The sequence below is a fragment of the Platalea leucorodia genome, assembly GCF_965183815.1.
Source record: "Platalea leucorodia genome assembly, chromosome: 5".
Taxonomy (NCBI): domain Eukaryota; kingdom Metazoa; phylum Chordata; class Aves; order Pelecaniformes; family Threskiornithidae; genus Platalea; species Platalea leucorodia.
In genome coordinates this window covers 83,905,248-83,917,928 of record NC_138827.1, presented here as the reverse complement: position 1 = coordinate 83,917,928, position 12,681 = coordinate 83,905,248, and the positions used below count along the sequence as shown (strand labels likewise).

General features: G+C 39.5%; 1 protein-coding gene across 1 annotated transcript in view; it reads right to left on the bottom strand.

Annotated features, from left to right (window-relative positions):
* Positions 1 to 12,681, bottom strand: part of LY75 (lymphocyte antigen 75) — a 48,521-nt gene that overhangs the window by 32,757 nt on the left and 3,083 nt on the right. The window contains exons 3-13 of the mRNA XM_082313604.1: positions 11,777 to 11,950; positions 11,340 to 11,504; positions 10,627 to 10,737; positions 8,784 to 8,924; positions 6,820 to 7,008; positions 5,983 to 6,140; positions 4,950 to 5,060; positions 3,587 to 3,675; positions 3,061 to 3,233; positions 2,692 to 2,888; positions 1,157 to 1,299 (exon numbers count right to left, since the gene is read on the bottom strand). Coding sequence (XP_082169730.1) covers positions 1,157 to 1,299; positions 2,692 to 2,888; positions 3,061 to 3,233; positions 3,587 to 3,675; positions 4,950 to 5,060; positions 5,983 to 6,140; positions 6,820 to 7,008; positions 8,784 to 8,924; positions 10,627 to 10,737; positions 11,340 to 11,504; positions 11,777 to 11,950 — 1,651 coding nt within the window. The remainder of the gene's footprint in view (positions 1 to 1,156; positions 1,300 to 2,691; positions 2,889 to 3,060; positions 3,234 to 3,586; positions 3,676 to 4,949; positions 5,061 to 5,982; positions 6,141 to 6,819; positions 7,009 to 8,783; positions 8,925 to 10,626; positions 10,738 to 11,339; positions 11,505 to 11,776; positions 11,951 to 12,681) is intronic.

The window sequence follows — 12,681 nt, the reverse complement described above, 5'->3', positions numbered from 1 at the left end:
AGTAGTTCCAAGTACTTGCAGGAAAACAAAGTAAGTTACTTCTCTATTCATGTTTCATAGTAGATTAGGTACACTAAAACAAAATTCGTTAATTGCAAAACAGTATAATAAGATCTATAGTTAAAAATAATCTGTGCACTGATTTTTATTTCAGGGACTTTAGTCTCTTTAGCAAAGGAGTCACAAGTTGCTTTTATACAAGCTAAACCATCTATATATAGAGCACACAAGTTTGTTTTCATCTTTTATTAACATAAACATTGAGTAATTTTCATGATTTGTTCACTGGGTTTTCAAGAAGGCATCTCTTCAGTCATCAAGTTTTAAGATTTAATCACAGTGTTGTATGTTGGCAGCTTCTGAAATAATCCCAATTTAGTTTGTTGATGAAAAAAATTTAGATCATATAACTGGCAGCATTTGAGTTTAAGCTGGCAAAAGTTCTGAAAAAAACAGGCCGCCAATCAACAAAAACATATTACACAAGGATCTGACATCACACCGATGCCTAATAAAGCTTTGCAGTGACAGTTCCTTTGATTAAAAATAGACCCTTAGACTCATAAATTATGTAGCATTTAATTTGTTGATACCAGAAAATGCAACACACCCATCTAATGCCCATATAAGTGTTACTGCAGTTATGCCAAATGGGATCAGTGCCAACCAGATTGCTGGACACTACATTATTCACGTTTTCAAAAGATAGCACCCAGTTTAGTCAGGAAGCATTCCATGAATAAAGATGAGACCTATCTGAAAAATTGAAATAATAACTCACCTCTAAAGAACGTATCAGTAAAGAATAGGAACAACTATCACTCAGTTGTGCCAAAATTCAACATAAAGAAGGAAACACTTACTATAACAATGCAGACTTAAATTAATGTAATGGAAGATGCCCAAAGCAACTCTCTCTTTTCCTGCGGTCCCCCTAGCAATGTGAAACATTTGCCCAAGCTGTACTCCGTTGACATTTTCCAGGAAGGCAGTGACATGACCAACAGTTCAAATGCCACATCTAGCCGTTTTTACTGTAGGAAACATAGTCACTGTACACTATCTCATACTTGCCATTTGGGGTCAGCAGCAGCATTTGCTATCTACTGCAGAATGCGACTGAAATCAAAATTTTAGCCCGTGGCTAGTTTGTTACCTGATTATTTTTCTCAGGATAGAATGAAGCACCTTGATTTCTTCTGAGTGACTAAAACTAGGCAGATGGCCTCCAAGTGCTTCACAGAACCTTTCTGCCTCTTCCCAGGTCCTGGTTCGCAGCACTCGTTCACTGTGGAAGAACTTAACAACAGCCAAACATCAGAGTAGAAAACTACACAAGTAGCAGCATTTTTAAAACACTCCTGTAGTACTCAAATATGGCCACCCTAGGAAGGAATGAATAATTGGTATTTCCATAGGGAGAGAGGTTGACTTCTTAACAATTTTATTTTTTTCAGTTTGTTTGATAACAGCCAGACTCTGAAGTTTAGCTGACAAAATTTGTTTCAAATGCAACATATTCCATATGGCAGGCTTTCTCCATTTTTCTTTACCAGAAAGATTTTACAACACCCAACAAAACTGCAAGCCAAATTATAGGTTTTAAAAGATGTTGTTCTTTCAAATTTATGGTGAACTGCAAAGCCCAGTTTTCACTGAAACCAGGGCCGTTTGGGTGCTGCAGGTGAAGAAAGTTCTTTGGCACACGCTTTGCTACCTGCATGTATCAGAGCTGCATACTTGGCTCATACATCTCAGCTAACATGTCTACTTGATCCCCTTGACTTCAGTCCAAGCCAATTCCCATCAGCTGGATCTCTCTGCACAGACATGCTGTACTTGGTCAACAAGAGTTTTGAAGAAACTGCCAGGGCCAGCTGTCACATCCCATCAGCTACGGGACAGCTATGCTGCACATCAGCTAGACCCATCCCTTCGGGATCCTTGCCATTCAAGCTGGGTTTCCCCACCTTGCTACATGAGCTGTTTACAAGACACAGTTTGTTGCAGACACCGAGTCCAGAAATAATGAATAAACAATCCAATAAACAGCCTCAGTTTTAACTTGATTTGATTGTTAACGGGGGGAAAACACGGCGTTTCTAAATACAAACCTGTTTAAGGCATTCCAGCTAAAAGCATGGCTGCTTACTTCCACTATTTACTTCAAAACCAGTAAAACACAATTGAGACTGCACTTTTTTGATAAAGTTTGATATCCATATTCAAACCAGAGAAAATCCCACCTCTCCTATCCATGCTCTTAGAGCATAGAAAGGAAAGGGACAAGGTAAGGCGATGCAAAGCGCTTTCCTTCCTTATTCAGGTGTCTCTGCGTGCCAGGTGATGGCAGGCAGACTAGGATACAGACACGGCACCCTCTGTCAGCACCAGGCTCCTCAGATGGCAGCACGGGTGAATGCTGTCGCCCTGCTCAGCTCTGATGTGCGGAGCTGGCCACAGAGACCCATAAAGAGCAGGAGAGGCACACTGCATCTTTCAGGAATTGGCAGAGGATGATGCACGAGAACATCTGGAGGCAGTCAACTTGAATCAACATGAATTCCTCCTCCCAGTGTAAACCATCTTTGAAATACCCTTCAGAGCAGCTATAAGCCACAAAATGGCTAATCACACACTTGCTGCAAGACAGTAACGAACAATTAACATCTAATAGGGATAACATTTTACCTTGTAGCAGGCAAGGCCGGATCCATTGTGCCACCCAGGGGGACAGGGATCAGTTGGCTTTGGGAGCACTTCCGGCTCCTTGGGCAGCCCGATATATTTTTTGCAGACAGAAAATGCTTTAGTGGTTTTACAGTCCTTAGTTTCCCACCTTCCAAGAGACTTTCCACTCGGCATGGCCACACATCCTCCTGAAAACTCTAAGATTTAAGACACCAAAGACATACTTAAAACTATTGGCTGGTTTTCCAAAAAAAACATAGATTTCTGAGTGACTATGTAATTTCATCCATTGGAGTAACATGGTACTCCAACGCTTGCTCAACATAAAATAGTAATATTTTTACATCTTTTTTTAATTGTTAAATTTACCTGGTTGCAAGGAATTCCAGTTAGTGTATGTCACAGGTTCAGTTTTTTCCCCATCCACTGTACCCCAGGAATATATTCCCGATTGGCTAATATCCTGCAAACCGGTCCAGAAGTATTTTTCTTCAACTTTGGTGTGTTTTCTAATTAGACTGTTTATAAATTCTTGCTCAAATCTGAAAAGTCACAGATTAATTTGAGTCAATATTTGAAAGATATCTGGAATTATTGGGTTGATTTTAAAACGAGGCATATTATTACACAAGTTAGTTCAAGTGGTTGTCCAGGCAGTCCCGTGTTCAACATGGGGTCAGCAGGCTGGGAATTCACATACTTCCAAGAAGGTTTTACACTGTAGGTTTACCATTGTCACACCATGGAAAACACGGTTCGCTAATTCTCTGCAAAAGCAATACTAGCTCTATTTTTTATTTATAAGCCACTAATTAGCATACAGAGGTTTTAATCTCTGACTATCTCCAGGATCATACTGTAAAACATGCCTATAAATTACAGAGATGTGCTTTACCTGTTCATCACTGTAAGATTGCACTGTGCTCCAAATGAAACTTCCGTTTTATAAATCTTGTAACAGTAGTTTCCATGTCTCTCCCATCCCTGATTAGAGAACAAAAAGCCTGTTTATACATAACAGCCTAATTTAGGCATTATCTACAAGAGAAAATAAATCATTGCTAACATTGGTTGATGCCCACAAGCCGGCACAGCATATACAAGGAAGAAATGCAGTGCATCACATACAAGGTCCAGTACTATCAACTCTCAGATTCACAGAATGCAACCACAGGAATAAAATACACCACTGTTTTAGCTTGACTGTGCAGAGTCTTCTGACTGCTATGTGCATTTAGAGAGAGAAACACAAGGGCGACAGCCTAGTCCTATTCAAAACAATAGGAGTTTTCATGCTGTTCCACCAACGCCAGGATTCAAACAGAGGAATAATAAGAGGGCATTACTAGTGTTTCTTTACTTCTGAAAAAAATACTTTATAATGAAAATGTGTGAACTTACAAAATTTCTCTAGTATTCAAATCTTTTCCCCTACATTTACACTGAAATGTCAAGGAACATTAATGTGGTACCTCTTTGCTAGCCTACCAATGCCACTGGTGTCTGAACAGCACAGAAAGCTGTAAGTTCTACATGCTGGCAGTCTCTGAAGAGACACAGTAAAAATACCCCGAGGTTGTGCAGAAAGAAAGTTAAGGGGTAAACATGTTTCCTGTTGCAGGCAATATGCCACACAAAACTGAACCGAGGAACTCTGAAGTAGCTAGTAATACCACCCCAAGATTGTTCAAAACAGAAAAGACTTCTTTTGAAGCGTTATTTATGCTGTAACATGTTATACTGTTAAAAAAGAACAAAAACAAAAAACACACAAAACAAAAAACCCAAAACAACCAAAAAACCCCCCACCTTTATTCAAGTCAAAGAACAAAAATGAGAGCCAAATGAAGCATAATACAAACCTAATCTCATTTACCAACCTCCGCATATCTTTATGTTGCAATGTGTTTATCCTGAATTTTAAAACATACTTAAAGCAAAAACCACAGAACAAATGGCATTAGTGATAACGTATCTAGTAAAAGCAATTATTTTTTTTCAAACAAATAAATAAAATACAACATCTCCTGGGTCCAAGCTCATAATACTTTCATCAATAAGCAGAGTGGTAATACATCCAGAACCTGCTTCAGAGAATCTGAAATTTGGCTCATGCTACATAAATGTCCTTTTTCAGCTACAGTGTTCCATAGATTTTATTGTATGGGCAAGAAGGAAATGGGAAGTAGAGGAAACAAGTAATTTAATGCAGGTTTCTGAACGAAGTGGAAGTAAAAGAAATGTAGACTTCTTATTACCTCTTCCAATGAACAACTTTTATCTGATTTTGTTTCATTCAAAATCTCTCCTTTTTTCTTGCACACGTATTTCAATTTTTCTTCACAGGATTTCACTCTCCACTGTCCCAACTGTGAGAAGGAAAAGAAAAAAAAGTATTTAGAATTCTAAAATCTTTCAATTTCCATAGTGCAGGGGCTGAGTTTTCATAAGGGGGAAAGGCAAAATGCCTCTAGCAAAAATACTGGGGGCAGGATGCCCTGGATTACATGCATAGGTGCATGTGTGCAAAGGAGACAGAAAGCTGACAAGTGTGGAGATGGGAGCATTCTGGATCACATCTGAAAAGGGAAGAAAAGGCCAGGGTGGTGCCAACTCTCTCGAATCAGGGAGGGAATGGGTACAGGGGGTGTGCTCACCTTTCTGCAGGAGGCAGCTCAGAGGAGCCGGGCACATGAGCTCCACTGCCAGCCTGACAGCACAGCAGGCAGACGCTTGCCCCAGTTTTCTACTGAATCCGAGAGATGGGATACAGCCTGCTTCCCTCTCCACTCATCTTTGTGACCTCCTTCCTCCACCCACTCCTTGCTTCTTCTGTACTGTATCCTGCCAGTGTCTGTCCTCTCCTCTTCTCTTACCGAGGTATCTCACTACCCATCCTCAGATGAGGTCCCCCAAATTGGTCCTGGAGATGACTGAACCCAGTTTTTCCTTTCAATAGTTCGGCCCACCTCCTTCCTAGCTCTCTGCCACAGACATGCAAGAATACAGGAACTCAAAATGCAGAGTGACAAGGACAACTGGCTGGCCAACAGCAGAGGCAGTCTCAGAGCTGTGAGCAATTTCTTCCATTCTTTGCAGTACACCACTAGCAATTGTCAGCTAAATAATTTTAAGAAATTTGCTTGTAGAAAAATGATTATCTGTATTTTAAAGATTATTCCAGAAATAAAATCAGTTATCTCCTTTATCCTCCCCTTGACTTTCACACACATCAGTGTTGCCTCTACTATGATGGAAAAAAACTAAAAAAAACCAACATTGTATTCTTACCTCGCCTGAATACGACACACAGTTAGGAGTGCTGTTAAAAGGAACTTTTGGTTCATTCTGATCCCAATATGTAAAAACCACAGCTGAGCTATCTGACCATTTGAACAAGGTTGGTACATCTTCATTCCTGAGACCCATCCACATTTCTTCTTTAGCATCTGTAATTTAAAATTAGGACAACACTGTAGTTTCAAAATAATATTCAAACTAATTGGAAAGGAACGTGAAATCAGCAAAATTAGGTTTTTATCACTATACTGCACAGCATAAATGCCACAATTTTTCTTCTTACAGTGAGAATGGCAATTTGAGATAAGTACAGTATATTTTCATTATCTCGTTTCTTAACTTATATTCATGAATGTGAATAAGTTTCAAGGAAAAGGTAACAAATGGAAAAAAAAAAACAGAAATAATGAACACAAGCAAAAAAAAAAAACCAAACTCAACTAAATTCAATTTTTAGAGTGCACACAAAAACATAAGGCCACAGAGTACAGATAACATTTATTAGTTCAGTGACCCAGCAGTCAAATATTGACCCAACTATCTATGATTCTCTTTGAATGAGAAAATTAAGCATGAGGTATTAGGCAACTAGAAGTAGATTAGCCCAATAAATAAATACATAAAATAGATCAAACCAAAACAAGAGCTAATACAGAGGGACTGGACCTGAACAGCAACACTGAGCACTAGCCTGGGTACAAGCTCAGCACTAGCACCTTCATTTAAAAGCTAGAGGTTATGAGAACCATATGCTAGAACATGGGAAGTGGTTTGTAATTTATGGTGCACATCACTTGGTGCTTGACCTTTACAAGTATCCCAACTCACTATTATGAAGCTTTGTAACAACCAGTTCGACATCTGCTAACGAGTGTATGCTGATGAGGTTACTCTTATTTGCTTTGCACAACTCATCTGCTGTACTCCAAGGTGCCTCGTTGTTTATCAGCATGTAGCAAAAACCATTGTGGGGAAGCCAGCCGGAATCACAGCGAGTATCCAAGTGTCTCCAAAACTCTAACAGTGAAGAGAAACAGAGTTAGAGGCTTTTGTTTTACATTGGCTAGTGCAATGGGTTGGCATTTTCTTCATGTTTTAAATCCGGCCACACCTTGAAAACAGCCAGAAAGCAGCGATCAGAATGTGTTCATGTCTCTTCAGGGCTAATGTTTTAAGAAAGGGTCACAATTCATTCAAGCAAATAGACTTGACTGAGCAGCATTATGGGGATTTGTAATATTCTGGGACCATGAGGTAGGCAGAAGGAGAAAGAAGTTAGTGGGAGTGAAAGTAAAAAGCTGAAATGCATTACACTAAGCTGGTCTTACTGTAAGCGAAAGGTTCAGATGTAATTGTAAGCGAGATTTCAAAAGCAATTAAAGGCAAACCAAGTTACTTCATTGCAGGACAGCAGCCTCAACAAGAAGTTGCTTGTTTTGTTCTGGCAGGGGTTTGCACTTTTACAGGGCATTATTATCTATACGCAGTACCACGCATAAGACCAGTTTTGAATAGCTCACAATCAAACAAATGCTTAAAGTATTTTTTCTTCTGAAAACTAAGATACTCAAGAATTCAAACTCTTTTTAATGCATGCTGAAAAAAATACATACTAATAGCCCTTCTGGTTCAAAACACACTATAAAATACTCCAATCACAAGAATTTTGGTTTTTAATTAATAAAACACTGTATAAACACCAGTAACAACTCTACATATCCTACTGAGGAGCCAGAGAACAGATAAGGATTGTTAACTGACAACTAGTTTTCAAAGAATCATTGAAAAATTTGAACCAGTTTAGTTAAATTTAACCTGCTTACTAATTTTTTTCCTCAAAGGCACACGCCTCCCCGGGGGAGCTGGAGAGAACGTGCCTTAGACAGTGATACTCCATGACACTTTCCACCTCCAGGACACTGCTTTATCCCTCTTATCCCCTAGTCCTCTCCCTCATCCAAGGACAATCATCTTCCAGTAAAAGTTTTCCCATGAGAGCCCCACAAGCATGAGCCCTGAAAACCAGGTAAGGTCAAAACACACATGGAAGAACAGGCCATGGATATGGGAAGGGCTGGACATCCAGGTGTAGGTAAACAGCCAAAAGCATGGAAGCAGTTATATGTCACAGCTGGACACTGTAAAAACTGAAGGACTGTATGTGCGTGTCTGTAGGGAGGAGAGAATAAAGCTTTAAACTGTTCTGGTTTTCCTATTGCATTATTTACTTTTATCTTGTAAGAGCTGTTATGGATCCAGCAAAGATTACACACTGGGCAAGCTACCAACTCTTGCACTCTGATTTCCAGTGCTGGGCCTGGTTTCAAAGGACAGTAAGGTCATTTAACTACTTCTATTTGAATTCAACAGAGTTTGGTCCAAACCTCAGGTAGGTCCCATTTTATGTCAATACACACCAAGAGCGAGAGAAATGGGCTTAAAGCAGAGATGGAAAGGTTTGAGGTGCAACTGCCAGTTCCAGACTTCAGCAGCACATGAAAGAAGCCACAAGCCACGCAGGAAAAGGTTATGCAAAGGACAGGACTGTGCTGGGAAATGCTTTACGTATGAATGAAAAAGCTGCAAAAAATGAAAGCTGTTTGTGATGCATCATCTTGACACTGAAGATTCAGAGTTTGCTTCTGCTCTGCTAAAAAACCCAAAGCTGTTGTGAAAGTGTTTTGGAAGAGGCGCCCAAGAAGGCTTGGGGAGGGGAAAAAAAAAAAAAAGACTCCGCAAGTGAACATTACACCCACATTAACATACAAAAACAAAAATGCAAGCTGTCCTACCTGGGAGACTTGAAACTTCATTGAGTGACTTCTTGCAAATATATGGAAGTGGAGTCCCACAATGGTAACTCTGCCACTGACCTGAAGCAGCATTCATTACCACACAGCTAGTCCCGTCCAGCGGGGACAAACTCTGCATATCTATAGCCAGGAACAAACAAAAATAGAAGAGCACAAGTTATCAAACAGTAAGGTAGTGACTGCTTCTTTTTTTCTATTGCTTTTTAATACAAGAATAACATACTTTGCATAGTACAGCACTTTGTATTTGAAGAACGTAACTTGCCTTGAATGAAGGCACCTGTCCTACCATAAGTCCCGCAGAAAGTTTTTTGTAAGAGGGAAAGTTTCAGAATCAAGGAATCTGGACTTCTTTTCCAATGTTTAATCACAGAACCAGGAGGAATGTTCTATTTACAATACAACAAACACTTGGCTGAGCGCTTTCCCAGACTAGAAATATCTCAGGGGAGAACTCTTTCTGCAGCCCTCAGTTTCCTTTGGCAGCCCCTTTCCAGCCCCACTCCAAACACAGCTCTGCACTCTTTCTCTCAACTCTAACCATAACCCTTACCTTAAAGGAAACCTGAGACAAGGCCCCAAATTAAAAATATCACAGAGGAGAACTCTTTTTTGCAGTCCCCACCTTCCCTTGGAGCCCACCAAAAGTGGTACTTTTTGGCTTTCTCTTTCTTTGAGCCCTAACGCAAGCCCAAGCTGTGTCCTACACAGAGCACCCCAGCTCCCCCTGCCCTGCGTTCGTTCAGTCTGGCATAGAAAAGGCTCAGGGTGGATCTTAGTTCTTCATGGGAGAGTACAACAGAGACAGGGCCAGACTCTTTTCAGAGCTGTACAGTGAAAGGACAAGAAGTAATGGGCACAACTTGCAGCTGGCAAAATTCCTGTTAGATACCAGTAAGTATTTTTCACAAGAGGGGTAGACATTAGTATGTCTGCCATGACTGCAGACTGAATTATGCCACTGTAACTCCGGATAGTCTAGTCTCTAGCTCTGCATTACAGTCCTACAGTGTCATCACAGCTCCAGAAGAAGGTGCAGCCAGTAGTGCAAGCAGCAGCAAAGTCCTTAACCTTTCCAAAAGAAAGACCACATTTGGAAAATCTCACAGAAATTTCATAGTAAAGCTTTCAAAGAAGTAACAGAAAACACTTCTTATCTTTTCACAGAACTCATGTCGCAGCACTATTCTAGAAACTGAAGGAAAAAGAGAATTCCACTTTAAAAAGGTCAAATTCAGCTTCAATGACAGAACAATATTAGCTCCAGTATTCCTGATTATTATTCCTCCAGGATTCTCATATATACACATCCATGGCATATTTGTGAGAATATTACAAATACACGCTGAAAATTCCAAACAAACAAGACTCTCACCAATTCTACTAGGAACTTGGGAGTAATTAAAAAAGGTTTTTCAAAGGTTTTATACTTCTTTCATCTCCACCTCAAAACAAATTTAAGCAACCTTGATGTTTAAAAACACAAGTTAGGCTTCTAAGTAATGTCAGTTCTTGCACATACATCAATAATTGTAGTATTTGAGGGAAGTCAATGCCATTCTGTCAGCGAGAGGAGAAATTCAGCAGCTAAGGAAGCTGTAGATTCTTTACTAAAATGGACCTCAAAGATACTGTTTAAGTATTTTTTTTAGTATTAAGGCCAGAAGGAAAAGATGCTTCCAAACTTTTAACAGAAATGGAACAACAATGATTGTTTTGATGAAGTCCAATGGAGAAGGGTAAAAAAAAAAAAAAAAAAAAATCTAAGCAAAATACTAGTTTGTGTTGTGAATATTCTTAATACCACCAGAAACATCATTACCTGGATGCCAGTTGAGAAAATTCAAAGGTTTGTGATCTGACCACTGCCAACCTCCAGAAACATCCAGTTGATTTAAGCCAATCCAAAAGATCTCAGCAATGTCATCCTTAGCTGGAGATAAATTTATTATTTTTTTTTTAAGAAAATAGTTAGTATAAAATGCTTATCCTTTATTGGTCTCCTTTAAATTAAAAATGTGATGTGAAAGGGCATGCATTTGAGGAAAGAAAGATTGCTACTATAATCAGACATGCAACTTTTCTTGAACTGAGGAGGAATTCACCCACACAAGTCTTCCCCCCCAATGGCTTCAGATGTTTGTCCTTTGGTTTTATATTCCCAAAGGTACACTGATAATTCCTCCAGGCCAAGCCTGAACATCGGTGAGGATAATTTCATAACAACAAGTGGGTAACATACTGCTAAAACACCAACTGCCACTCTGGCCCATATTTGAGATTTTGGGGACATTCCTCATTATAAACATGAACAACAGCTAACCACTACAATGAAATCACACAGATAAATTAAAAAAAAAAAAATCTTAAGTGAGATTAGCAGCTTATTTTTGCTACACAACTGAAAGCACTAATACATTTTAAGTACAATCAAGTTTTAACCCAGAATTTTAAGACAGAAACTAAAATGCTGTCTTCACTTTATGTTAATTTGTCAAGATTTCCTGATATTCGTATGTGAATAATTACACCTACCTTTTATGTAACTTAATTCAGATGCATCCTGGATGCTAAGTAGATCTCCCCCTTGCCTTTGACATGAAATATAAGCTTCCTTCCAAGAAAGAGCAGACTGTGTATTAAACTGGTAGCAACTTTTAGACTCTGGATCACGTTCCCAGATATCATGACAACCATCCTCTGTTTAAAGGAAGCAGAAGGTTCTTGTAACTACAACTATACTGAAACATCACGAAAGTTTCAAAAGAAAAAATACTGAGGGTGTATCAATTTTTATATTGTTAATCACAAATACTGCAGAGTAAGCGTGTGCCGATTGTCCTGTCCACACTGCAATAGAAAAGGGACCTGCTTTTACCCAGCTTAACAGTAACATGCTACACCAAGGTGGAGCCGTACATACGTGAAGTGACAGAACGCTTTTAGGATGTCTATTTAGAAACCCAACGTGCCTGGCTGTAAGCAGATTCCCCATTTTCCATCGTGAGTATAATCTTCAGATGTGGCGCACCATTTCCCACCCGTATGCGTTTCATCCTGAATGCAGTCATGATGCCATGTCTTATTATACAGAAAGGGGAACTCACAGGGTTTTCCATAGGAGTTCCCATCTTTGGTATAAACCTCTGCAGGAAAAAAAAAATAAAAATTAAAGAAGTAGATACAAGCTGTCTAGGGGAGGAAAGGACAGCAAATCAGTGTTACTGCCTGTACAGACATAGTTAACTTAAAAGCATGCAAATCGCACTTGTGGTCTTAAAACACCGTATCTTGTTGTTACAGATAATATACAGCAATGCCAGAACTGAAAGAAATGAGAGGAAAATATTTTTCTGTACTTTTTCTTCTGAGTGGGGCATAACACAGCAGAAAATTGTTTCCCCCTTCCTGGTAAGTTAGGGATAAATACATTGTCCTGTTGAAATCCAAGTGGTTTGCACAGAGTACTATAGAATAAGGCCCTAGGAATCAACGTATGCAAGAGAGAGAAAACATTTCAAACTGGAGCCTACTGGGCTCTTCAGACCGGCTGCTTTGAAAATTCAAATACAAAGAAAATTCTGCTCTTAAATATGGTAAACCAAGTTTTCACCACTTCTTCCAGCAAGCATGAGATTTCAGATGAGACTGGCTTCCATGGCAAGTGGACAGACCACCAGACCAAAGCAAATGGATGGTTCCTGACAGTCCAACAGGCTGCGAGCTATCAGCATGCACTGAATTTGATTGTACAGCCCAACAGCAAAGAAAATATCCTCAAATCCTGATCTTACTTGAGCTAACAGCAAAATTCCCATCACTGTGGAGAGGACAGAGTCAGTTCTGATAGAAGGTGGTTGATATTTCATACTTAAGT